We start from the raw sequence: 27,038 nt of genomic DNA, 5'->3' as shown, positions 1-27,038 counted from the left end.
GGGGGGGGTCCTACCACTTCCGGAAGTATTACTGGAGGCCTAGGGCCACTGGTGCGAGAAGCAAGCAGGATGTGCCATGGGTGTGTCAGATGGAGCGTAGTAAGTGCAAATAGGTACCTATTTTGGGTCCTATCTATTGGATGTATTTTGATACACACTTGCAGGTTGCCATATATCTCTGACTACACCATTGTAGAGACCCCGACTGCTAGAGAACATAAAATGGACATGTATTTAGGCAATGAGTCCAGGTTTCAAGCTTACTAGGGAGATATATGCACTACCAATAGATGGGTCACCAGACTAAGGCCTACCTATTCTTTGCGAGCCACCGCGCATAGGACTCTTCGGATCATCACTAGGATCAGATGGGGGACAGAATCTGTCCACCTTCCAACCATGTGCCCCGGCCCTTCTTAGTAGCATATCTCTTGGGTTGCCCCATTAAGGGGGGTTCGGGCTGAAGTGAAATTCAAGAAAAGTGACAAGAAAGAAAGAAAGAAAGAAAGATGTATTAACGTCTGCAGGAGGCCTCGCAGACCTATGAGACAAATGCAAAGCCAAAAGGTAACTCATACAAGCCACTAAGGGCTGAAGCAAAGGGCTCACTAAGGCCCTTCCTGAAGGCTAAAGTGCTAAGCTAGTTGTCTAAGGGGGAGGGGGGGGGGGGGGGGCCTACCACTTCCGGAAGTATTACCAGAGGCCTAGGGCCACTGGTGCGAGAAGCAAGCAAGACGTGCCATGGGTGTCACGATGGAGCGTAGAGCGAGTGTTGGTCGATGGTGTCAACGATGTGCGAGCGGTACAAGTGTAGGAGTGATGTGAGCAAGAGAAAGACTAAAGCAGAACAAAATCACAAGAACCAATCCTCGACATGAATAGAATAAAACTCCAACCACATGACACAGGGTTCGTTACACCAGGTGAAGGGAGAGGGGAGGAGAACACAACAGGAAGAGATGTTAGAGGAGCGAGCAGAGATGGGAAGAAGCATAGATCATTAGAAGAAATGAATCATGCAGTCATGAGAGTTACACCAAATGACTTATACACCAAGGAAGATACACACTAGGTGAGCTCTTGACTCTAGCCTCTCTCTCTCTCATGCCCTTTGTGCCTCTACTGGAATGTACAAACCCCCAATGCCCCCTTCCTCCCCTTTTTCCACTCTTCACCTTCCCCTCATCGGCTCCCTCATTGGAAATCCCCTTCCCTCCTTCCTATTGGTTGTCTTCCTATATCCTTAGCCATTCTGCCACTGTCCTTGATGGCTTCTACAACTCTCCAACCTCTTCCGAGTCAGTGAGTCAAGTACTCCATGTGTACTCTTGTCTATTCCATGTGCACCTGACACTAGTGGTGGCGAGGGTTGGTGCACCACCTGTACCTCTTAACTGTTAGACTACTTCCCATGTGCACCAACCTGTGCACCTGTGCTCTCTTAACCGCTACAATCCAGTGCGCTAGTACTTCACTCTAAATAACGGCAAATCAGCTTTGACCAAGGTCGGTCGAGGCTTGTACTCCTCCAGTCATATCCAAGTCATGTACTCTCCCTAGGTGGCATAAATGACCCACATGGTCACTGTATCATTGTTCATTGTATGATAAATGGGGATACCTATGTCCTCACATACCTCTGCGGTTTGGGCTAAAATGTGGCATCATTTGGCTGATTATCCTTGGAGGGAAAACGTTTTCCTATGTGGGGATTTCAACAATACCCCTGCCATTGAGGATAGTAGTACTCATAGATTTCCACATGTTGTGGAGAGAATAGATGCTTGGACTCTCATGTTTGATACTTTGCATACTTGAGGATTATGGCAGCTGCTAGCACTCATCATAATGCATTCACTACATGTCATCATAATGCATTCACTACATGTGAGTATTTTGGTTCATTGCTATTGCCTACTTCCATTTGAGTTCATTTCCATTATGCTTGCAATCTTTTCTTTCCTTTCCTAGAGATAGCTTGCCACATGTTCCTTCATGTGGTTTCAGAGCCATGTTCATAGCCCTTCTCTCTCTTGCCCTTTCCCTTCCAAGAAAGATAAGGTGAGGGAGGCCAATGATGCTACTCTCCCTTCTCCTCCTTGGAAGGCACTCATTTCTCCTCCTTCCTTTTCACTTTTCACTCCCTTAGCCTCACTATTGTTTGGAGCTTTTGGAAGAAGTGATCTACATCGACCACCGCCTCTCTTCACCACGCCATGATCTGCCACCTCTCTGCTCCTTCCAATAAGAAAACAATACAACGTCTGTGCTCAACAAATAACAAGATCTCGTACGCAAGAGAGAAAACAAATAGTATGCAGAATCAATAATTTGATTACTGTAAAACTGATACAATAGATGGCGCTGCCTCCCAGCCGTGCGCTCTTGTGAAAGAAGCTTTGATGGCGTGCTGGAAACAGTAGAAGACGGAGGCTGGATGCTAAGGAATCAGGGTTGCTGTAGCCAGTGATGAAATGGGCTTCACGGGCTTGCTCTTATATAGCCACAAGTCATAGTCGGTTAGACCTAATTGGGTGACCGACCCAGTCCGCCCAAAACGGTCGACTGGGGATCAGTTCCGAAATAGGCCACTGACCACACGATAGAACCAGTGCGCAAAATAGAGCAACTATCCTACGGTCACCGTTCGGCCCAGAGCCATCCGAGATCATCTGAGGCTCAAACGGGCCCCGCAACCTGAGAGTGGGCTGCCCCGAAAAATGCTCCGTCTACCCTCAGTGCGGTCAGTCATGGATGCCTTCATGCACTTGCATGTAGCCTAGTTGGCGGTGTGCCAACTCTATCTGAAGCCGTCCAGCCGTCAGGCCACACACGGCCCCCATCTGGTGTTCAAACCAGGACCTACCGGATAACCGAGCTACTCAAATGCCTTCTCCTCATATGGGGGGCTTACAAGTAGAGTTAGTTGGTTCCCGCGTAGTTACACGAGAGTGGAGCATTGATATCTAACACTTCCTTCAGCTACAAAGACGTCTTGGAGTGGTGCTGTTTTGTTGCTCTTTCTGCTACAGACGATGTGACGCTTCTATCCGGATCTGAAAGCAGGCTTTGTGTCTTCAGCAAAGTTGTAGAAGACCTTGAGTACTACAAATTTTATTTTTACATCGTTGCAATCCAAGTTTTCTGTGAAAAATTATATAGCTCCTGCAAGAAGTGACGAAATTTGTTTCTACACGCGGATTTTGTTCTTGAGCTCAATGATTTGACAACCCAAGCATGATGCAGCCAACTCAACGTGGAGCTATCCATCCTCTTCATCGTTGACCTCTGCTCCAGCTCACCATTTGCTCCTTCTGCCCACAAGATGATGCCCATATGCTATTGCCAGTCATTCTCTTGGAGATGCTGCTAATTTTATAGTTTTTGCCCGCCATGTCCTTCTACTTCTACCTGCAAATTTTTGCTCCACTTCTGCATCTGTCTGCCATGAAGAAGCTCCAAACCTGCTCCAACTCATGAAGAACTTACCAAGGTGATCTTTCCATAGTTACACTTGCATTTCTACTCTTTTCTAACCATGGAGTCTTCCAAATCAACTATCATTTCGTTCGAGAAGTTTTCTAGTAAGGACTTCCCTACATGGCAAACAAAGATGCGTCTTGTACTTATGAAATATAGAGTGTGGCATATTGTTAGTAGCAAGGAGAAAAAGCCACAATCAAATGAAAAGAAAATTGTACACTGGGAGAGTCTGAATGACAAAGCTCTTTCTCTCATTGATTTGGGGTTGGGTGATGAAGTTATTCATAATTTTGATTTTGATTCCACTGCTTACAAAATATGGGCTAAGTTTGAAGGATTGGTCAGCAACAAAGTCATTAATTCAAAGGTATTCCTAAGACATGAATTCTTCAAGCTGCGAATGAAGCATGAAGATTCTCTTCTTGCTCACTTGAATCATATGGAATCCCTTGTCACTCAGCTTGCTAGTCTGAAGGCCCCTGTAGAGGAAGATGATCAAGTTGTTGTGCTCCTCTCGAGCATTGAGGAAATTTCTAAGTACCGGGAGACCATACCAGCATTGTGTGTGACACAAATGGGTTATGAGCCTATGGTTGCTATGCTCATTGATCATGAAAGACGGTATGCAAACACTCCGGACTCCAGCGCACTGTACTCCAAGGGCAAAGGCAAATTCAAGCCTTTCAAATGCAATCACTGTGGAAAGCTTGGTCACACCGAGGATCGCTGCTTCCAGTAGCTTGCCAAGCAACAAAACAAGGATCATGCCAACTTGATTGGGGCTGCAACAAGTGAAGACAAAGAAGAAGATGATACTTCGACACTGACTCATGCTCTCACTGGACCTGCCGTGTAGGCGACCAATAGACAAAAGCAAGGCAGCCTGTAGGCGACCAATAGACATCAATACAAAGCACTATTTCAGGTCGCATAGGATGCCTGCTTGTGTGCCTAAATCCACTCATATCCTGCTGCTTGGTCATTGGAGATGTAAGCATCTCGCAACAGAATAATATCTTTTAATTTTCTAGACGGATATATCATTCATTGTTTGTGGTGTCTTACCTGTGCTTTGTAATATTGTCTTATTAGGATCACTATTTCTCAGCCATATCATAAGACTGGTGTTGCTTTCAAAGTATATGATGCAGCATGATAGGAAATCTTCAACAGAATCATTGTTTTGTTTGGCAGGGAACACTGTTTCTCAGTCATATAATAAGGCTGGTCTCACTTTCAAAGTATATGATGCAGCATGATAGGAAACCTTCTGCATACTCGTTGTTGTTTATTTGGCAGGGAATACTGTGTAACTAAGATTAGGAAGTTTGCTTTCTTCAATAAAATCAGAAAAAAAATAGATTTGATGCATATGGAACCATGCATACGTCTGGTCTGACATTTAGTTTGAATGTTAATGACTTTGCATTTATTGATGAATTTAACATGAAGTATTTTAAAAGTGAAGTTCACCTGTTATACAAAGAACAACACCTCCTAGGGAAATCCATCCATCAGTCCCTGTCTTCTTGAGAAATTTATACAAGTAGTATGGTGATAATGCTTTGATAACACCTGGGTTCCACTTAAAAATATTGTAGACTCCAATGGTGCTGATACAAAAGAGCCAAGCAATGACGATGGGCGCAAACATGAAGCCAACTCTATGTGTACCATAGTGTTGCAGTGCAAAGAGTCCCACCAAGATAATACAGGCAAGTAAAACAACATAATCTGCCAACAGCACACAGAGAAAGTTCTCTTTCATCAGCAAGACAAACTTGGACGAAATCAAAGACTATTTCTCCACAAATTTGAAGTTAAGAACAACTTATATGACCGAGGTGGGTTTCTTTTTCCATTTGAGAATGCAAAACATAGGCCTTTCTTATCATGATGGAGCTTCCATGGCATACAGCTTACGGCCCGAGAGAGTCATGAAGGCGCTCAGAAGAACTTAATAAATGCAAGGTTATTATCTTCCTCTTGTTTTAATAAATATTTCAGCAAAGCACTCTCATGACAAGACAAGGCCTCAAACATCTCTAGCTCCATGCTCAACCTAGTTTGCAACCCTATAATAGGCCCTCCTTTATCTAGAGAAGTATGATACGCAGTGTATAAGACTTTCCAAATGTCTTCCGTATTTGTGACATGGTGAGGTCACCCCTTGGAGAGCTTGGAAAACGTAGGGTAATTTCCCATAAAAAGTAAAACTTTTGGTCCTAAATGTACCAGGCTAATATTATGGACTCTAGATTCTAACTCAAGTGAAATGTTCATTCCACAGTAACAACCAGTTGTAAACAAGACTTGCAACATCTACAGCCACAAGTCATGATACGTCCTTTCCCTTGTTTAAGTCATCCTATGCCCCAATCTATTCCACTTGCCTCAAAAATACTCTCTAGGAAGAAGCTACAAGCCACTCTGCGGAGTATAAAATTTTAGCAATCAAGGACAACAGACACCTCCCTTTTCATTACTTTTTGGGATAAGATTGGGGATCATGTTACCTCAGCCTTGCATGGCATTTGAAACTCAGGAGTTATGCTAGATTCATTTACAAAGGGTCTCATTCACCTTATTCCAAAGGGAGTTTGCAGAAACATTTGATACTACAATGGAGGCTAATCACTCTTTTGGGCTTCAGGTCTTATTCATGATATCCTCACGAGCTCTGTACATGGAAGAAGCATTTTTAATAATATCTTCTCATTTTGGGAAGCTTCGAATTGAGCTATTCAAAGTAATCGATTGGTCATTCTACTATTGGGCTTTGAGAAAACATATGGAAGGGTAGATTGGGTTTTTTTAGAGGACACCCTTCTTTGTTTTGGATTTACAGATGCATGGATTAGAGGGGTTTCATCCTTGTACAGATCAGCCCATAGCTGTAGGAGTGAGTGGGGAGAGATTTCAGATTTCCAAATCGTCCGAAGAAACTTTGCATAAGAAGAATGTACATTCATAGCTGTCCTAGAGTGGGACAGCTACTACTCATACACATACACACACTTTTTTTTTTTGTGAAACTAAGAAAATTATATTATGAAACATCCATTTTACAACAGGGCAGTGCTCAAGAAAAGAGCCAATGCCCTATCCATCAGAAACAGTAAAAGAAAAGCTGAATGCAAGAAACATCCAAATCTTCTTCATGCAAGGCATCATATAAGGACTGCCGCAATGAGGTCCGGAAGAACTCAAAAGGGTGCTGAAGGGGTGAATTCAGAAATGCATGATTTCGCTATAGCCAGAGTGTCCATAAGGCCCAGTATCTGGTCCAATGGAAGAAAAGAGAATACTGTGACAAAGAAGCTGATAATCTGCCAAACATCCAGAAAAACCTCGAGAACCTGTGTGCAGGAAATCTGAGAGATAAAAAATATGAGATCTTGTCCAGAAGGTCTCTGGAATATGAACAAAACCACAATAAGTGCTAAATACTCTCAGGAGTATGATGACATCTTGGACAAAGAGGAGAGGCAATCCTTCTTTGAGCCAATTTCACTCCCACTGGAAAAATACCAACAACACATCTCCAGAGAAAGAGTCTCTGCTTCAATGGCATTTTCAACTTCCATATCAATTTCAATTTTCCTTTCCACCAAGTTAAAGACTTATTGAGATGCCAAAGAGAATTTGCATGATGAGCAATCCAAGGTCCATCAATCGATAAGCCTGTATGGAAGTCAATAGATGCAAAGGCTGAAAGGATAATCCTGGACTTGAAGACTGAAGATGCCAATCTTGAAGCCTGTCTCTTACTTCCAATGTTGGAATCGGAACCAAAGGGAGTAAGAGATTTGCAATAGCTTTCCATATGGGTCTATGATGCATCCCAAGATTGTAGTGTTGGCATGCTGCCGGAAAAGAGAAAATATGCCCCTGAGTATCTACCACATCATCAGTGAACCGGATGCCCAACTTCATGAGATTGTAAGCTCTGATTGGTTGTTGTACAGCAAGAGGAGAGTAAAAAACAGCACTCCAATGAAGGCTTTCCATTCGAAGCGAGGAAGCTATAGAAGCAGGATGGGAAGACCATTTGATGCGAGAGAGCACTTTCTTCCAATCGTGAATCAAGGTAGTAGAAAATGGAAAACCAGGGATTTTACCTTAAAACTTGCCAAGTACTACTGATGGATCAACTAGCCAATGTCCATAAGCATTTGTGCGCATCTGGCCACACAAAAATGCCAACATGATAGACCAAGGCTGCTCTTGCTTAAAAAAAGTGTTGAGCATAGTGATCTTTCTTGCCAACACATGAAATTTGATGTTTATAATATTCAAACCGCCATGCATTCTTGGTGAGCAAAGCAGGTCCATTTTGAGCAACCTTAAAGCTTTTTTATGAAGCTTAGTTTTTCAAAAAATCTCCATGGCTTGAGACATAAAGAAGAGAGATCTCGAGATGACCAATGTAATAAAGGAAGGTAAAACTGGACATAAGCTAAAACAACGGACTGGACAATTCCAAGCCGAACATGCAAAGGCCAAGTGGAGATCTTCCAATATTCTAATTTGTCCTTAATTTTGTTAAATACCCAAGACATTTGTTGCTTATTTCTGATTTTCCAGCCAATTGGATAACCCAAATGTCTTACTATGTTTACCAAATGAATAATTTGGCCGGGCCAAAGGATAGCATGCCAGTCGCAATGCTTGAGAGGCAAGAGTTTTGATTTCTGAAAATTAATTTTTAGACCAACTGCCAACCCAAAATCAGGAAGGGTATCCATCAATAAGCGAAGCTCCAGAGGACTATTCTTTGGCATGAAGAATGAATCATCTGCATAAGCCTGTGCAATGAAAGGCCGTGAGCCAAGAATCTGAAGCCCCACTAACTGTCCAGTATCAACCAGATGATCCATATAAAGAAGCAAAGGATGTGAACCAATAGCATCATACACATACACACACATGCAAGTGTGCACAAACACACACACTATCGCACATGCAAATAAACACATGTGCACATGCACACTTTTTCTTTGTGAAATCCACACTCACACAAGTGTGCACACGCACGCACACACAAAGAGGTGCATGTGCACACGTGGGCATGCAAGCACACATATCCACAATACATACACGTACACCACACACCCATGCATACATTTACACAAAACACACGTATACACACATTCAATAAATATAATGCAATGTTTTACCTGAAACAACACCTAGAGCATAAGCTAGGAGGCAACCACCGGGTTTAGTCCCTAGACGTTTCTTTCAAGAAAACAATTTGAAAGATTCAAGGGTTTTATTTTCTTGAAAGAAACAATACAGGAACCAAACATGATGGTTGCATTCTAGCCCCTGCCCTGGGTGTTAGTTCAAGTCAAGCATACTTATAGTTCTTCAAAGTAAAACCAGGTTAAAATAACCACTCGAAAATCTCATACCTCCCATAATCTCTATTGCGTTCATTGGCTTTCAGTTATGGTTGACCCTTACTCAAATACGCTAGATATCGGAGCAGTCGACCACTTCCACAACCACAATGAACCCTTTCATGACTCAAAATTATTGTGGTCCACCTTACTCTAGCATGCTAAGTGCAGGAACAATGGACTATAATCTTGCCAAATGAAGAACGCTCGCAGCTCTCGCAAGCTTTTTATGTAAAAAATGGATAGGAAACCCATGTATTACAGGGTAAGTTCCATCATACCCTAAATCTTTATCATAATACCTTTTGTATATACAGTATTATTGCCAGTAAGCTTTATGGTTCGTTAGTATTATAGTTATTGCCACTGGGATCACCTGTTATTACCGCCGGTATCATGGCTAGTACCGTTGGTACATTTATCCGGCTTGGCAATTTTTCAGATTACCAAAGTGATATCGTTATTTTCATGCTATTTTAGACCAAAAATGATGATCATGAATGACGTGTTAACACAAACTTGAAAAGGTCAACAAATTCCCAATGGAGGACTTTTCACTCCAAAGGGTTTGGGAGATTTACAAGATCCATGTTGTTTGGGCAACTAAGGTATAAGAAGAAAGGTGATGCACTGCTTTATCGCAACAACATAGTGTGTCGCGCTATCCCTTCCAAATACATATCCTAAGATTTTCTACGAGTCACATTTTGAACCCCAACCGATCATATGAAGAGAGCCCATGCAAAAAATTGTAAGTCACCAAGGGACTTTGATGTTGGATTTGCCTTCCAACACAAAGATGCACATAGTACTTCATGTTTGTGTGCATGTGCACGCACGCTAAGAGGGGCTATAGCCCTAGAACCACGATTGTGTGGCATGGCAGCTTGCCTTGGCATGGATTTGGGAGCGTGGATTTCAGATTTGGCATCTTGACAAACCCCTAGCTTAGTGAAAAGTTTCTCTTCGCCACATTTGAAATAGTAAACTTCCTCTCAGACAGCAGCTTTTATTATGGCGTTGTTTGGTAGGTGCATTGCCGTTGGTTGTTTCTTAGCTGCTAGGCGTATAGCATCACCGGATTGCCCATCTTGTTCCCATCCCAAAGAGATGGTTATGTATCTTCTTTAAACCTGCCCAACGGCCAGAGATTTTCTTTCTCGATTGGGGTCTTAACTACATAGTCGTTCTTTTGATAGGCGTTTTTGGTTGTTTGGGAGATATGCTTCTACACTAGACCTTTTCTGCCCAGTACCTCCTTCTACTTGCACCTGCCCGCTGCCTCCTCTTGGCTTCTCTTTGGGGCTGCCACACCATGACTTCTCTTTCCACATCCCTCATTGTCGAGAAGTTCAAGGGTGAGGAGTTCCCTACGTGGCAAACTAAGATGCAATTGCTCATCATGAAAGAAAATGTATGACTACGCCACAATAACGGATCTTCAACAACTCAAGATTTGGAAGTAAAAAAACTCAAAAGCCATTTCTCTTATTGGACTTTGCCTCGACGACTCTTTGATTCATCATATCAAATTCAAATCGACGGCCAAGGAGATTTGGGTGGGTCTCAATAATATTTTTGGTAATAAAATCACAAACTCCAAGGTTTTCTTAAAGCTGTAATTTTATAAGTTAAAAATGGAGGATAATGATGCATTAAGTGCACACTTGGCAAAAATGCAATCTCTTGTTCAACAACTTTCCAACCTGAAGTGTTCACCTGATGACGAGGACAAAGTGGTTGTCCTCATGAAGAGTATGGAAGGAGTCTCTCACTCTTGGAGTACTTAGGCTTGCCTCGACAACCTTTCATGATATGGTGACTCTTCTTCTCGAACAAGATTACTGGAACAAAGAATCTCCGCTCTTTGCATCAGGCACTGAAGAGGCTCTTGTAAGAGATTACAAAGATATGGTGTTGTAGGCATAAAGTCAACCCTATGGTTGACCAGTAGTACTTGGGGACTATATATACCAAGTACTTATATTGTTTCATTTGAACATTTCTATTGGAGCTTTCTTGTGTGTGCCCTCTTGCTCACTTGTATTCACAACCTGTCTCCACTTTGTTTCTACATTTGGTATTAAAGCGCTTCCGTCTCTAGAGCCCATTCCCGCACTTGCTTCCAGACTCCCACAAGCTTGGTGCTCCAGTGCGTGTTCTTGGTTCTCACATTCAGCTCTCCAGCTTTCGTTTGAGGTAGCTCCAACAATCCAGCGACTATTTTTTTACCTTTTAAGGTCCGATTTCGATGTTTTTCAAAATTTCTGAGCTGCCCGCGTACAAACAAACCTGTCACGCACAATTTTTTTTTTTTTGCTTTTCTGTCCGTACAGTTCTACGGTATGGATCTGTCCGTACAATTGCGCGACAGTGCTGGGAGTCCGTGCGACTTGTCAGAAGGTGATTTCGAGAGGCTTTCGGCTGTTTTTCGATATTTTTGCTCAGATCTAGGCCATTATCAGCTCTAGCCTCTCCCGGGTGTGTTCCATCAACTCCAGGCATCTCCATACTTCTCCAAGCTCTTCTCTACACATGTATTGTGTTCAGAAGTACTCCCAACAGCTTCATTCAGCTCCAAGCAGCTCACTTCAGCTCCTTTGTCATCTCCAGCTTGCCCACACAATCAATGGCTTGTTTTGCAGGTGGTTTCGGGCCAAGGTGCACTTTCAATAAGTATTTTGAGCTATGTATTTCGCTTCGGGACTGTTTTTGCAGCCCATACTCTTGCACTCTCAGGTGCATTTGCAAATACTCTGCATTGTTGGGTGCATTTGTAGTTACTCTACAGTTGTGGATGTCTTTGAGCTCCGTTGAATGCATTTGAGCACTCGTGGGTGCACTATTTCAGACTTGGGTTGTGCATTTTCAGTTTGGGATTGCATAACAGATTGCAGTGATTAGTTGATGCCATTTTTGCAATGATTGCATTGCGCAGTCAGTGGCATTTCAAAGCAGCCAGTCGTACTTTGCATTTGCAGCCAGTATTAGTTTGGGATTCGCATGCACATTTGCAGCCAGTTGCACTTTTGGGACTTGCAGTTCCTTTTGTAGATACATTTGTAGCTTGTGGGTATCCCATTTTGCATCCTGTCGACTCTTTCCGACAGTTTTGACAATTTGTCCGAGGGTGACAAGCTGGATGGACCAAACTATGCCTTGTGGTCATTCATGCTTAAGAACATCTTGGTTGGTAAGGGCTTGTGGGATATTGTTAGTGGGGATGATGTGAGGCCAACAGCCTCATCTACATCCAGTACAGCTTCTTCAGGTCAAACTACAGGCAGACAGCAGACTGGTACAGCCCCTCCTGCTAGTCCCATAGCATCGACGGAGGAGTAGAAGAAGTTTGACCACCGCAGTGCCCAAGTGATGTTTTTTATTGCCACACATGTAAAGAGGCACATTATGACGACCATCAAGTTGTGCAAGGATGCAAAGTCAGCATGGGAAAGATTGGCAAACATGTATTATGTTAAGAATGAGGCAAGGGCCATTGCATTGACAAATCAGCTCAAGGATCTCAACATGCAGGAAGGATAGGACATCACTGATCATATTGCCAAGATCACTGACCTACGTGATCAACTAGCAAGTATTGATGAGGAAATAGAAGACAAGAAGCTCGTCTCTATTACTCTCAATAGCTTAGCGCCCTCATATGCCACATTCATCACTTCATTGACAATTGTTCTCAGGGCAGCCCCACTCTCGTTCGACGAGTTGGTTGGGCTTTTGTTGCAAGAAGAGGAGAGATGCTCAAATTTTGCCCAAGCCTCTCGTCAGGGTGAGCCAGCACTTGCCATGGGTGGAAAGGGCAAATTTCAGAAAAAGTTTGAGCCAAAACACAGCCATACAACTCAGCACAAGGAGGGGAATGCAAGCAGTTCAATAAAAATTCAGAAAAAGGATAAATGCAACTATTGCAAAAAGCTAGGACAAGCTCATCTTACCCAGGTGATAGACATTTTGTGTTTGCTGTATTAAGTAAGAAGATGGATGCTAGGAGGGATTTGAATGCTGAAAATCAATCAAGGCATGCTTCCCTTGTTGCAAGTGATACATGGTATATCGACAGTGGTGCTACTAAGCACATGACTCCTCACCAGGAGTGGTTTGAGAGCATCACACCTGTTCTTGGCAGACAGGTTACATGTGCCAATGATGCTTCTCAAGACATCATCAGATTTGGGAACATTCCCATTCAGCTTGATAATGGAAAAGTTAAGTATATCCGAGATGTTTGGTATGTTCCACATTTGAGGCAAAATCTGATTTCAGTTTCAAACATTGCCCATGATCAACATATGTTGGTCGAATTTCAGGATAACCAATGCAGGATCAAGGATCCAAAGAAAGGGTATGAGGTTGAAGCAACAGGCACATATGACAGAGGCTTATATAAGCTTGATGCTTAGCCTTATGATCAGAAGGTATTGGCTATAACAAACACTTCCCAGGCTGATTTATGGCATGCCAAGTTTGGACATGTCCATCACAAGGCATTGTCCTACTTGTACAACAATAATATGACTCAGGGAATGCCAAAATTGCAGCAACCAGCAAATGAAGTTGTGAGGGATGTGCACTTGGCAAATTGCATCGCTTGCCATTCAGTAAACAAGGCAAGAATTTGGTTAAGGCAACCAGCGTGTTGCAAATAGTGCACAGTGATTTATGTGGCCCCATGGCTATTCCCACGCATAGAGGAGCAAGGTACTTTGTGACCTTTATAGATTACTTCTCCAAGTTAACATGGCTTTTTCTCATAAAGGAAAAATCTGAGGTGTTCTATTGGTTTTAGGAGTTCAAAGCTATGGCCAAGAATCAAATCAATTCTAGAATTGGAGCACTCAACTCAGATAGAGGGGGAGAGTACATGTCACATGCATTCCAGGCATTCTTGAAGCGGCATAGGATTAAACATCACTTGACATGCCCTTACACACCACAGCATAATCCAATCCCTGAAAGCAAGAATCGTATTCTCATAGAGATTACCAGATGCATGCTGAAATCCAAGAGAGACTCAAAGGATTTTTGGGGAGAAGAAGTGGTGACAGCCTCTTATATTCATAACAGATGCCCTACCAAAGCTTTGGTTAATGTGACTCCATTTGAGGCTTTGTATGGCTTTAAGCCAAAGGTTAGTCATTTCAGAGTTTTTGGCTCACTAACAAATGCTTTGGTTCCAGATGCACATCGGACAAAGTTTGATGACAAGAGTGTCAAATGCATTTTCGTGGGGTATAGCACTGAAAGCAGGGGATTTAGGCTTTATAATCCCGCTACCAGGAAGATAATAATAAGTAGAGATGTTCTCTTTGCTGAGAATGAGTGCATGCAGCCCGCTAGTGCAGACTTGCCACCATACGATGACACCCCTTGGACATCATCCAGTTTGAGGATGATGAGATGGAGTCTCTTGATGCTTCCCCTTCTACTTCTCATAGTTCAGATGGCTTGCCACATGTTGAGGATGGCTGTCCCTCAAATGTTTCAAATTTGCAACCAATTAATGAGAATACACAGCCTCATGCTTGGAGGCATTATCAACATCGTGAGGCTACTAAAGATGTTGATGCAGCCTCGAGTGGTACAGAAGAGAAATCTATTCCACGTTGGGCAAGGTTGACCATTCAAGATGCTAAGGATCAGCCTACTTTGGGAAAAACCAACGCCAACACTTAGAAAAATCAGAAAAAGGTCAATTTTGCTTTGATGACCTCAGTGATGAAAGCTGAAAATGAGTCTCAGAGCTTCAAGGATGCTCAGCATAATCCGGCATGGCAAAAAGCTATGGAAGCTGAGATTAAATCCATTGAGAAGAATGCCACATGGGACTTGGTTGATGCGCCAATTGGGAAAAATGCGGTTGGCATGAAATAGATTTATAAGGTGAAATATCATTCAGATGGCACAGTTGACAAATACATACCCCGTTTGGTTGCCAAGGGGTATGCCCAAGAGGAGGGCATAGATTATGAGGAGACTTTTGCTCCAGTGGCCAAGATGAACACCATTCGTTCTATCATCTTTCTTGCTACGTTTTATGGTTGGTCAGTCACGAAGTGTACCAGATGGATGTCAAGACCACTTTCCTCACTGGAGATCTTAAAGAGGAGGTCTAGGTACATCAGCCCAAAGGTTTTGAGGTGAAGGGACAAGAGCACAAGGTATGCAAGCTCAGGAAGGCGCTATATGGGCTGAAGCAAGAATCTCGTGCGTGGTATCAGAAGATACATCAGTTTTTGCTGTCCCAGGGCTTCGTAAACACTCATACAGAGCCAAATCTATATGTTCTGCAGCAAAAATCAGAATTGGTCATGTCGGTACTATATGTGGATGACATCATACTCACTGGCAGTGATTTACAGCAGTGCAGTCCGCTTTATGTCACAACTTTGACATGACAGATTTGGGCCTATTGCATTATTGTCTTGGCATTGAGTTTTGGCAAACCTATGATGGGATTTATATGTCACAGACAAAGTATTCGAAGGGGTTGTTGCAGAAATTTAAAATGGAGAATTGTGTTGCAGAAATTTAAAATGGAGAATTGTAAGCCTGTGGCTACTCCATTGGAAAAGGGACTCAAGCTGAGTAAGCATGATGCTGCTGAAAAGTTTGATGGCACTTTGTACAGGCAGTTGGTTGTCAGTTTGATATATCTATGCTCCGCACGGCCTCATATTGCCTACACCACAGGGCTTTTGAGCTAGTTCATGCATTGTCCCATGATCACACATTGGAATGCAGTAAAGAGGGTTCTCAGATATGTCCATGGCACTCTCTCTCTTAGCTTGCATTATGCTTCAAATTGTGATCTAGAGCTGAGTGATTTCACTGACTCAGATTGGTCAGGGGACATTGACGACAGACAGTCCAATACTGGCTATTGCTTCTCATTGGGTTCAGCCTGTATCTCATGGCTCAGTAAGAAGCAAGAGTGAGTCTCTCTTTCCTCCAGTGAAGCAAAGTACAAAGCTGCAAATTCAGCCACTACGGAGTTAATGTGGTTAAGGAAGCTTTTGCATGACTTGCATCATGCACAGGATGGCGAAGCAAACTCTTTCTTCTGTGACAGTCAGAGTTGCATTGCCATAGCCAACAATCCTGTCTTTCATGCTCGCATGAAACACATTGAAAATCATTATCATTATGTACGGGATTGTATTTCTGATGGCTTCATTGATCTCATCTATTGTCCATCTGAGGACAATGTGGTGGATATCTTCACCAAAGCCCTATCAACAGATCTTTTCTTACGACATTGACATGGCTTGGGGATCAGAGACATTCTCACAATGTCGAGGGGGGTTGTGACGTGATTCACAATGACATTATTTTCATGTACTCCCATAGGTTGCATATCCATCTGGATGAATTTGTGCAACCATGGTACTTTAGGTATTGCAGGGTACACCTGAGACGTTTCCAGGGTACTTTCAGCCATATCTTTGAGGGGGGTTTTGTAAGAGATTACAAAGATATGGTGTTGTAGGCATAAAGTCAACCATTTGGTTGACCAGTAGTACTTGGGTACTATATATACCAAGTACTTGTATTGTTTCATTTGAACATTTCTATTGGAGCTTTCTTGTGTGTGCACTCTTGCTCACTCATGTTCACAACCTGTCTCGACTTTGTTCCTACAACTCTTGCCTCCACCAGCAAATGGAAAGCCCATAAGAACATTACATGCAGATATTGTAAGCACAAGGGCCATATTGAAGCACACTGCTACACAAAGAAAGCAAAATAACAAGACCAGCATCATGCCAACTTGGTTGAAGGAGAGGAGACCCCCGAGGAGATTCCAATCATCGACCAAGCACTATCTGCCCATGTCACCCTCATTGAGTATGGCGACTCATATGTATTCTGATTTCTCTTATGTGAATCAATAAAGGTCCTCTGTCTTGAGTAGTCCCTCTAAAATGATGTATGCTTTTGTGGCTTTGAAGTCAATAAGGGTACTCTGCCTTGGGTAGTCCCCCAAAAATGAATGTATTGGGTGTTTACTCTTATGGCTATGCGAGACTCCTACTTAGTTCAGAGTATGGGGTAGCGACGAGGAATGGTTCTCACTGCTAGTTGCAAGCTGACTGAGAAGTCACTTTTACACGAGAGGTGTTGGATAGTTGGACTCCCTCTTTGCAGTATTGCGGTGGAGGGGGGATCGGTCTACTCCTTGCGTGTTGAGTCTCACACTCTTTGCTCTAAGGGGGGATGTTGGAGAAATCATAGTCAAAGAGTGTGTTCTAGTGTGTACTAGGAACTAGTTCATGAGTCTTTGTGTGAGAGTACCATGTGACATCTTGGGAGTTATCCCATATACATATGGTACTTGAGTGTGTGTGTCCACTCTATTTGAATGTTGTACTTTCACTTATCACATCAATCAACTCAAGTAGAGCTTTTGGTCATGTAAGTGATTTCCTTTGGTTCTTGCCTTTCTTTCCATTTCGATTTCCTTTCATTTCTATCTCAACTTATGATTCCTTCCTTCTAGCTCCCTTTCCTCCTTTCCACCTTCTTCCCGTTCCTTCAAAGAACTTCGAGAAGAACAGAGAGCCACTCCACTGCCTGAGTAAGAAAGTTCTCCTAGTAGAAGCTATCCAGGAAGACCACTACATGCTCCTCCAAATGGCCACCAAGGTGTCTATGGTATCTATCCAAATACTGGCCAATATGTGTGCAGGATGGACCTAGGAACCATCTAAGACCTCTGTGCATCCAGATCTCCAAATATGTCACGCTAATATACTCACGAGAATCTCCCATGAAGTACACTGTGCTCTAGAGGATGTAATGATACCATGTCCAACCACACGAGAAAGAAAGGAATCTAAAACTGAATGCATATTCCTCTCCTAGTGCGAAAAAACATGACCTGAAAGCAATTTTTGCCTGAATTTGAGCAATATTTGGCATCTAGTTTGTGTTCTTGAATAAAAAGAATGTCAATGGATTCCCTAGTAAACCTGGATGAAGCTCATTACGAATCAGCTGCCTATGATGGCGATGTGGTATACCACCCAGACCTTGGATTCAGCAAGAGGAAGTAGGCCGGAAACTTACCCAACCTAGCAGCGAAAACAACTTCCTGCATGGCAGATCTCCTAGAGTAGTGTAGAGGAAGAAATCCACGAGGGAAAGAACACCCAATCCTATGAAAGATGATGGCCTGTGGATGGGGAACTATTAACCGCATCACCAAAGGTAGAGGGGACAAACTCTCTCTCTCCAAAATCAGCCAGTGGAGAGAATGAGTTCCTCAAAGCCAAACATGGCACCAGAGTGCATAACAGCCCTCCTCCCTGCAAAGGAGTTGAAGAGGCATGAACAAATCCTTTCCTCGATCAATGGTGGGAGATGAAGAACTGAGGTGAAAAGGGGCTGCTCAGACATAAGTCTAGGACTTATAATAGGATCTGAAGGAATATCCTCACTAGCCCCGTCTGAGGCTAGGTCTAGGCTGAGACGAGAGGGGGTCTATGAGACTGAAAAAAACTTGCTACAATGATTTGAAAGGGTGGAGCGGGCATCATCACCCGCAACAAATACAACATAATCATAACAGATATAATACATGATTATCTAAGCATTTGGCTAAGGTGGAACTATGATGATCCTCTGGAGACTAGCGGGGGGGGAAGGTCAAGGGGAGCCTGACAATGAATGACCTGCGACTGCATGAAACCAGTGATAGGGCTCTGACAGCAGCCTCCTAGTGGTGGCCCTGCATCGAACAAGTGCACTGTTAACCTCGTGGTCATGCCCTTAGTCTGGTGGACATGGAAGGGAGATCCAAGCATGATCTGCACATCAGTCGACTATCGAGTCTCTCATATCGTTGGCTCGAGACCTTGATCCCGTGGACCACTCGGGACCTGCTGGCCCATCTACCATCAACGGCAGAGGGAGGGAGGGGAGACGGCAACAAGAGGGAGGGCAAAGGGGGGGGGGCAGCAGCTTCAAAAATGTATGTTTGGAGGGCACTTGCTGTTCTAGACCGAATCTCATGTTAATACATTGAAAAGGTGTGTGGGCCAAGATGATCATACTTCTCCAATCTTACCTCTGAAGAAACACGTGGAATAGAATAGATGCATCTTGGAAGAGGAGTGAGAGCACAAGATGTAACCAAAAATGTTGTTGTGAGAGAGGTGACTCTCTCTTATAGAAATGGGGAGAAGGTGGCCTAGATCAAAGGTACCTTCCCTACATCAGTGGCAATCAGCCCCTACATCAGTGGGACTGGCCTAAATCAAAGGAACCTCCCATGTGGGGACCTTTGGCTTACATCATCACTTAGGTCACACACTAGACACATCATAGCACTTGATGTGCCTCTACAACACACACACACACACACACACATGTGACTCCCCTAGATGCATACATGCACCATAGAGCAAGCCCGTGATCACACTTATCCCAACATACCCCCCCTCAAGGGTTTGCCTCTTGCAATGTCAAGGATACATCTAGTCTCATAGTTTCTCATGCCATCTCATGGTGGTAACACATGGCCATCTCATGGTGGTCAAGGATAAATCTATGTCTAGGATCTCATGCTAGCAAAGGTGTCCAAGGATCAAGGTTCACAAAAATGGGATAGACCAAACACATATCACATGGCCTACATCATATGGTGACCAGAGGTGATTTACAAAAGATAAAACATATGACATTCTTTTTGGAGTACTACTCCAGGCAGAGAACCTCAAAATTTGACCAAGTGATGATAAACAAAAATTCAAAGATAAGTTGCTCAAAAGGCCTTGTCTTCTACTACAAAGTTGGATGCTTCTTTTGCTGATGTAGTTCTTTCTTCAGCCAGATTTGCTTTGTTGTTGATGTAGCCCTTCTTCACAAGAAATGCTTCATTCTCTTTAGAGTTGTTCTTCTTCATGGAATAACACAGTCCCTTTTCCAATTGTAGCCAAAGAAACTTAATAAGCAAGATATATTTGAAGCATTTCCCTTGTGCATCAAATACCGTCGTGTGAAGATGATCCCAAGCTTCACGTGAAGTTTCAAAGCCATCAATGTGGTGAATGTATGAGTCACTTAATCCCAAAGCAATGATAGCAAGAGCCTTCTTGTCTTTGATCAACCGATCAGCTTCTTCTTTTGTAGGCTTCTTTTCCTTTCCATTCACAACATTCCATATCCCCTTTTTCATAAGCACAAACTTAGCTTTTGTTTGCCAAGTATGGAAACTAGTTCCATCAAACTTCTCTACTTGCTCGGGCTTAGTCATGTTTACAATTCAAGTACTCATAAATCATGGTCAAAGAGAATCACATAGTCATCATTCTAAATGCAAAGTATAAGGACACTCATGAGCTCCATGACTGAGTTCTACTACTCAAGTACAATAAAAACAATGAAAGTTTGCAATAAATAATAGAAGCCCCAAACTTATGGTGATCGCTCAACACCCTTTGACCAAAATATGAAGAATTCTGCCAGCAGAGACCAAGGTATATTGGAGGGTGCAATTTAGACACATAAAACATGAACTGAGGGGGCTTTTAAAGCAGAAATAACACTAGTATACCAGACCAGGGCTACCAGCAAGAAGAGGCGCAATGTTGCGCCAGGTCGCCATATAGAAGCTTAGCAAAATCGACTGGTTTTTTGTCTGTTTCTCCTCAAATGCTCAACCAAACGAGCTCAAACTTCATCAGCAGCTTGCTTGTAGCGTTGCCCAACTCGTGCTCAGAGGAATTATCGAATAGTCAAGGCATTGGGCAGAATTATGTGAAAGTTCGCCGAGCGAAGAAGCTATCAGCACGAGCATATGCGGGAATATATTTCTAATTGCTTGCAGCCAGGAGGTCGCCCATATTCAAGGATGCTTGGCCTGAAAGGGCTCTGGGAATGGTTGCTTGTAGGTAGAGAACAAGCTCACATAAAATTTTGAAAGGAAAGGAAAATGGAGATGATGAGGAATCTTTGAAAGAACTAGTAGTTCATGCTAGAGAGCGCATCTAATGCTAGGCTAGGCTAGATCTAGAACCTAAGGCTCTGATACCAAATGAAGAAACACGTGGGATCTAATAGAATAGATGCATCTTGGAAGAGGAGTGAGAGCACAAGATGTAACAAAAAATGTTGTTCACTTTGGATTGTGAGAGAGGTGACTCTCTCTTATGGAAATGGGGAGAAGGTAACCTAGATCAAAGGCACCTTCCCTACATCAGTGGCAATCAGCCCCTACATCAGTGGGACTGGCCTAAATCAAGGAACCTCCCATGTGGGGGCCTTTGGCTTACATCATCACTTAAGTCACACACTAGACACATCATAGCACTTGATGTGCCTCTACACACACACATGTGACTCCCCTAGATGCATATACCTAGATGAATCCACGAACATTCCCAAACTCATCCTCTAAAAACACAACATAGTGTAGTTTCAATCTCACCAGAGTCACTCATAAGATTGAAAACCATAAACTCCATCATGCATAGAAGGGACTAGCTACTAAGACATCCCCATTGACGTCATCAGCACCCAACAGTGGGTGTAGACCATAGTATAAAACTATGCTCTCACACATACAAATCCACACACCCACACATACTGGAGCATCCATTTATACAAAGTCTTCGTACTGAGTTTCTGTCGGCACTCCGGAGGTGAAGGGAAAACTCAGCCATGATAAAGGCTAGCACTAAAGGAGAAGGCTAATCAAAAAGTAGTCCAAATCTCTTCATTCAAGCTACAACTGCTTGTGAAGTCTAAATGATTTCATTTTAGTCTCTCCCAAACGAGCATCTAAATATAAATCTAGCTGGTAGGGCAATGCACCATTTAAGATAGAAAGAATTATCGCAATACCAGCAGGCCGCAACTTGCATACATGCACCATAGAGCAAGCCCTTGATCACACTTATCCCAACAACCTCCGCTCTTGATAATAAAGTCTGAATAGTTCTAGAACCAGAGTATATTCTTGGGTATATAAGAATGGAAGGAATGGCAAGAACATTGTGGAATCTCTGGTCAAGTGCAAAGGTTACCTGCGGATGACAACACTCGGGTGGAATCAACATTTCTTGAAGAATAGCCATATGTAAGATTATGCTAGGAATCAGATATGGTCACAATGTAGCAAAGAAGTACATCAGGTTACTGACAGGAATTTCCATGAGCTTATAATTATGGAAGAAGAGATAGTTATTATGGTGGAATGTGGACTGTTTATTCCACACAGAAGTCAAAATATCCAAGTGCACTACAAGCATGCTTAAGTAGGGGGGGTGTCGTGGACTTGGAGAAGATAGTCATATTAGGAGAGCCCAAAGCACTTACAAATCTAAATTTGGGTACTTCTAGGCCAAGAATGCATGAAAAAAGTAATTGCAATGATACGTTTTAGAGAGCTTAATAACCACAGACATTGACAATGAGTTCCCCAAAGTATATTAAAGTACTGGTGTGATTGGGTTCAGCACCAAGGGAGAAGGCAATTCTTTAACTGTTGTATATAGAGAGGGTAGTCTATGAGAGATTTGTATCTTTTGGCTTTTTAGTTTGGATTCAATTTGGACATTCCAGCTCTTTCTCAATCCATGAGATCTTGGTTCATGCGCCACCTCCACATGAGAGCCTGTGCCATGCTCTAGTTTCAAGTTTCAGCCTTTGAATGGCACCCCATGTATACATTTGCTCTTTGAACTTGGTATACATTCTCTGTTGTTTTATAGAGCATGCTTTAGCTTCTTTAGGGTACATCAAACCTCGCAATCCTCTTGTACCTTTCAATCAGTGTCCATCCGCTTTGCAAGTCAATTGTATTCTCTTGTACGCACTCTCATTTGGACGTGTCAAGCCAATTCTTAGCTTAGAGTGGACTGTGTCACATTGCACAGGGAAGCACTTCCTCACATAAGTGGTCTAAGGCTGGCAGTAATACTTCCGCAAGTGAGCAACCCACCCTTCAACATTGGTGAGGGAAAAAAATCCTGCAAGTCCAAGCATTCAGCAACAAAGTCTCAATGTATTGCGGAAGAACCGTCTACACTCTATTAAACTGAGGATGATATGCTCTACTGGAAGTAAGATTAGTGCCCACTATTTGTAATCACTTCCTGAAAAAGTGACCCATGAACTTGAGCACCATGTCACTAACAACATGTCGCTGTTAACAACTTACGCTGAAGGCATCCAAAGCTTCAATGAGAACTTTGGCTGCATAACAAAGTGCTCAAGTGTCATGTGGTTGGGCTTGACCTTGAGTTTTCTCCCCTTTAAGTAGTTAAACCATTCCTATAAGGTATGTAGGAAGGCTAATGCTTCCTGCTCATAGACATAGTGTGTGGCTGCCTTTGTTTAATGGCTAGTACTCCATGTTTCTGTCTGTGGACAGGTCCCAATCCTTTGCCACTACCATCTTTCTCATATCCTAGAAAAGTGGGCCTACCCTGGGGCACATCAAAGCATTTTTCAAATCTTCATGTGCTCTTCTATCTACTAGCATTTGTCTCGCAGTGAAACCTTCATCCCGAACCTTTATCATATCATTTACATATTACTAGCATTTGTCTCGCAGTGAAACCTTCATCCCGAACCTTTATCATATCATAGAATCTTCTATAGTTCTATCTACCTTCATCCTGAACCTTTATCATATCATTTACAATATTACTAGCATTTGTCTCGCTGTGAAACCTCAACCCCATCGAAATTTATTCCCCTGCTTTCTAGTTGGTGAGATCAACGGCAGGGAAAGTGCCGAAGATCTGCACAATGCCTAATGTTTGTCCTGAAAAGAAAGCAATTCGTACCTTTAAGAAAGAAGAATCGCCCATTTTGAGCCCTGACACGAAAACGTGATTCTTGTCACCAGGTAGGGTTGGGCACAGATGAGTAAGCTAGTGCTGCTACTCCTAGGCAGACCTTCCAATTAATCTAGGACTAGATTTTCCCAAGTAGCTCAAAACAGGGACAGCTCAAACTCTCAATCCTGCAAAAGGCATCAATGCTAATTCTGCAATGTACCTCGCTTCCACAAGTAAATTCCCTTTGCTCTCATGTTGTGGGGGAGGAGATAGACATTAATCCTTCAAAAGGAGGACGACCCCCTCAATAAAAGATCTGAACTCACAATCTCCCCTTCCATACATGCAAGCCCTACCACTAGGATATGGACCATTATCTTGTCTCTAAAGGGAACCAGACCCCCCTCTTCATTGACGTTCCCCTCTCTCACACCTCACGCATGCTATTCCCTCCCCTTTTAGTGTTCACTTCATTAATGTCTCCCCCATTACTCCACCTCCCTCATTGCCCCCTTGTTCTCGCCCCTGTCCCTGTCCCGCCTCCAATAAATTAAATAGAATCACCATTTATATAACATAAATAGACCACACAATACTTGAATGCATGATACTTACGTTCATGGAGATCCTTTGCTTTAACCTTAAGGCCTGAAACTGCTGATAGAACTGCAAAAAAAGGATGAAGTTCGTTATCATCTGAGTGAACTGAAGCTGGACACATTCTCCAGAATCAGATATGACTTTAAGTACATATCTAACAAGACCAGACAAGGCCTACTGTTTACCTGAGATAGTGGGTGTCAGCACGCCATCACCAATTACCATACAGGTCCCAAGTAAGACAACAATAAGAAGTAGAGTCCGCAAACATTGATGGCGTTCCAGAAATGACTTGATGACATGAGATCGTCGTGTGGCAGGAGGTTGCTCCAATTTGTACGTTGAAAGTTCTTCATCCACTGCCTGTTGGTTTGGCAAAAGGCTTAGCTTTGCATGTCTGCATAGCAACGAGTAAAGGGCAAATGTGCCACCTATGACAATGCAAAAACTTCTAATCAGTTGTATGAGTGACTGCATTTCTTTAATCAAAAATCAATTATGGAACATCAAAGCCTCAAACTGAATCTATGCCACTCATGGTGGACATATGAGTGGACATATTAAGTCTGGATAGATCATTTTGTGAACAGCACCTTTCTTGAGCATTTGAAATTTTCTGCTTTCTGGGGCGTGTAGATAATTTGCAAACCTTTTCAGTTGTATCGATTCAGAAAAAAAAAGCATCATACTGCGAACAAAATTGCACGTGGAGTATAGCTCGATGTCATTATGACCTGGAAAAAAGTTAACACACCTTCACCATTGTCATCTGCTCTCAGAACAATAAAGACGTATTTCAGTGCAGGGATCAAAGTAAAAGTCCAGAATATGAAGGATAAAACACCAAGTATTTCTGCATCGCTTTCAGAGAGTCGCACTCTACTTCCAAAAAATGTGCTTTTGTAGACATAAAGGGGAGATGTGCTCAGATCCCCATAAACAACCCCAAAACTTTGATATGCGAGGGTAAGTACTGCCTTCCATGAAGGTCTCTGCAAAAGCAGGAGCCATATTAACTTGAATTACATGACATGTCATCTCTTCAAGATTAGTTTTAACAGGCACTGAGCTCCACATCGTAAATACAGAATCGTTGAAATTGTGTTTCTTTCTTTGTTTCATTTGCAGACTACAATAACTGCCTCGAATATAAAACAAATGAGCCATAAAAAATTGTTCAAGATCAAATTCTATCCTACTCCTTTTAGTTTTGCATTGACATCCGGTCACACACAAATGCAAAAAAAATGCAAACCCCGTGTGAAAGCTAGCTTTACACCATAGCGTTTGCCATACATCTTCTATTGGAGCTTTCTTGTGTGTGCACTCTTGCACACTTGTGTTCACAACCTGTCTCTACTTTGTTCCTACATTTGGTATTACAGCTTTGTACTCTGCCTCACTTGAGGAAAGAGAGACTCGCTCTTACTTCTTACTGAGCCATAAGATGCATGCTGAAATTCAAGAGAGTCTCAAAGGCTTTTTGGGGAGAAGCACTTGTGATAGCCACTTGTATTCAGAATAGATGCTTTGGTTAATGTGACTCCATTTGAGGCCTTCTATGGCTTTAAGCCAAAGGTTAGTCATTTCAGAGTTTTTGGCTCAGTGGCATATGCTTTGGTTCCATATGCACATCATACAAAGTTTGATGACAAGAGTGTCAAATGCATTTTCGTGGGGTATAGTACTGAAAGCAAGGGATTTAGGCTTTATAATCCCGCTACCAGGAAGGTAATAATCAGCAGAGATGTTCTCTTTGCTGAGAATGAGTGCATGCAGCCCGCTAGTCACCATACGATGACACCCCTTTGGACATCATCCAGTTTGAGGATGATGAGATGGAGTCTCTCGATACTTCCCCCTCTACTTCTCATAGTTCAGATGGCTTGCCACATGTTGAGAATGGCTCTCCCTCAAATGTTTCAGATTTGCAGCCAATTAATGAGAATAGACCGCCTCATGTTTGAAGGCATTATCAACGTGAGGCCACTAAACATGTTGATGCAGCCTCGAGTGGTACAGAAGAGAAATCTATTCCATGTTGGGCAAGGTTGACCATTCAAGATGCTAAGGATCAGCCTACAGCCTACTTTGGGGAAAACCAGGGACAGCACTCAGAAAAATCAGAAAAAGGTCAATTTTGCTTTGATGACCTCAGTGATGGAAGCTGAAAATGAGCCTCAGAGCTTCAAGGATGCTCAGCATAATCTGGCATGGCAGAAAGCTATGGAAGCTGAGATTAAATCCATTGAGAAGAATGCCACATGGGACTTGGTTGATCGCCCATTGGGAAAAATGTGGTTGGCACGAAATGGATTTATAAGGTGAAATACCATTCAGATGGCACAATTGAGAAATACAAAGCCCTTTTGGTTGCCAAGGAGTATGCACAAGAGGAGGGGATAGATTATGAGGAGACTTTTGCTCCAGTGGCCAAGATGACCACCATTCGTTCTGTCATCTCTCTTGTTGCGTTTTATGGTTGGTCAGTGTACCAGATGGATGTCAAGACCGCTTTCCTCACTGGAGATCTTAAAAAGGAGGTCTAGGTACATCAGCCCCAAGGTTTTGAGGTGAAGGGAAAAGAGCACAAGGTATGCAAGCTCAGGAAGGCTCTATATGGGCTGAAGCAAGCACCTCGTGCGTGGTATCATAAGATACATCAGTTTTTGCTGTCCCAGGGCTTCGTAAATGCTCATACAGAGCCAAATCTGTATGTTCTCCAGCAAAAATCAGTATTGATCAT

The 27,038-nt window shown here is 42.8% G+C and overlaps 1 protein-coding gene across 4 annotated transcripts in view; it reads right to left on the bottom strand.

Moving 5' to 3' along the window:
* Positions 1–27,038, bottom strand: part of LOC147901057 (potassium transporter 1-like) — a 51,339-nt gene that overhangs the window by 8,903 nt on the left and 15,398 nt on the right. For 2 of the 4 annotated variants that reach the window (XM_087375973.1, XM_087375972.1), the window contains exons 2-5: positions 25,047–25,284; positions 24,478–24,723; positions 24,308–24,358; positions 4,957–5,217 (exon numbers count right to left, since the gene is read on the bottom strand). In XM_087375973.1, the coding sequence (XP_087232099.1) occupies positions 4,957–5,217; positions 24,308–24,358; positions 24,478–24,723; positions 25,047–25,284 (796 nt within the window). Of the gene's footprint in view, positions 1–4,956; positions 5,218–24,307; positions 24,359–24,477; positions 24,724–25,046; positions 25,285–27,038 lie in introns of those variants that run through there. The other 2 variants (XM_087375976.1, XM_087375974.1) reach the window with 2 other exon arrangements.

This window comes from Dipteris shenzhenensis, chromosome 6, assembly GCF_047967505.1.
Source record: "Dipteris shenzhenensis isolate YYH24624 ecotype China chromosome 6, Dip_SZ_1.0, whole genome shotgun sequence".
NCBI lineage: Eukaryota > Viridiplantae > Streptophyta > Polypodiopsida > Gleicheniales > Dipteridaceae > Dipteris > Dipteris shenzhenensis.
Note: the sequence above shows the minus strand (reverse complement) of the source record. Positions and strands in the feature narration are given on the sequence as shown.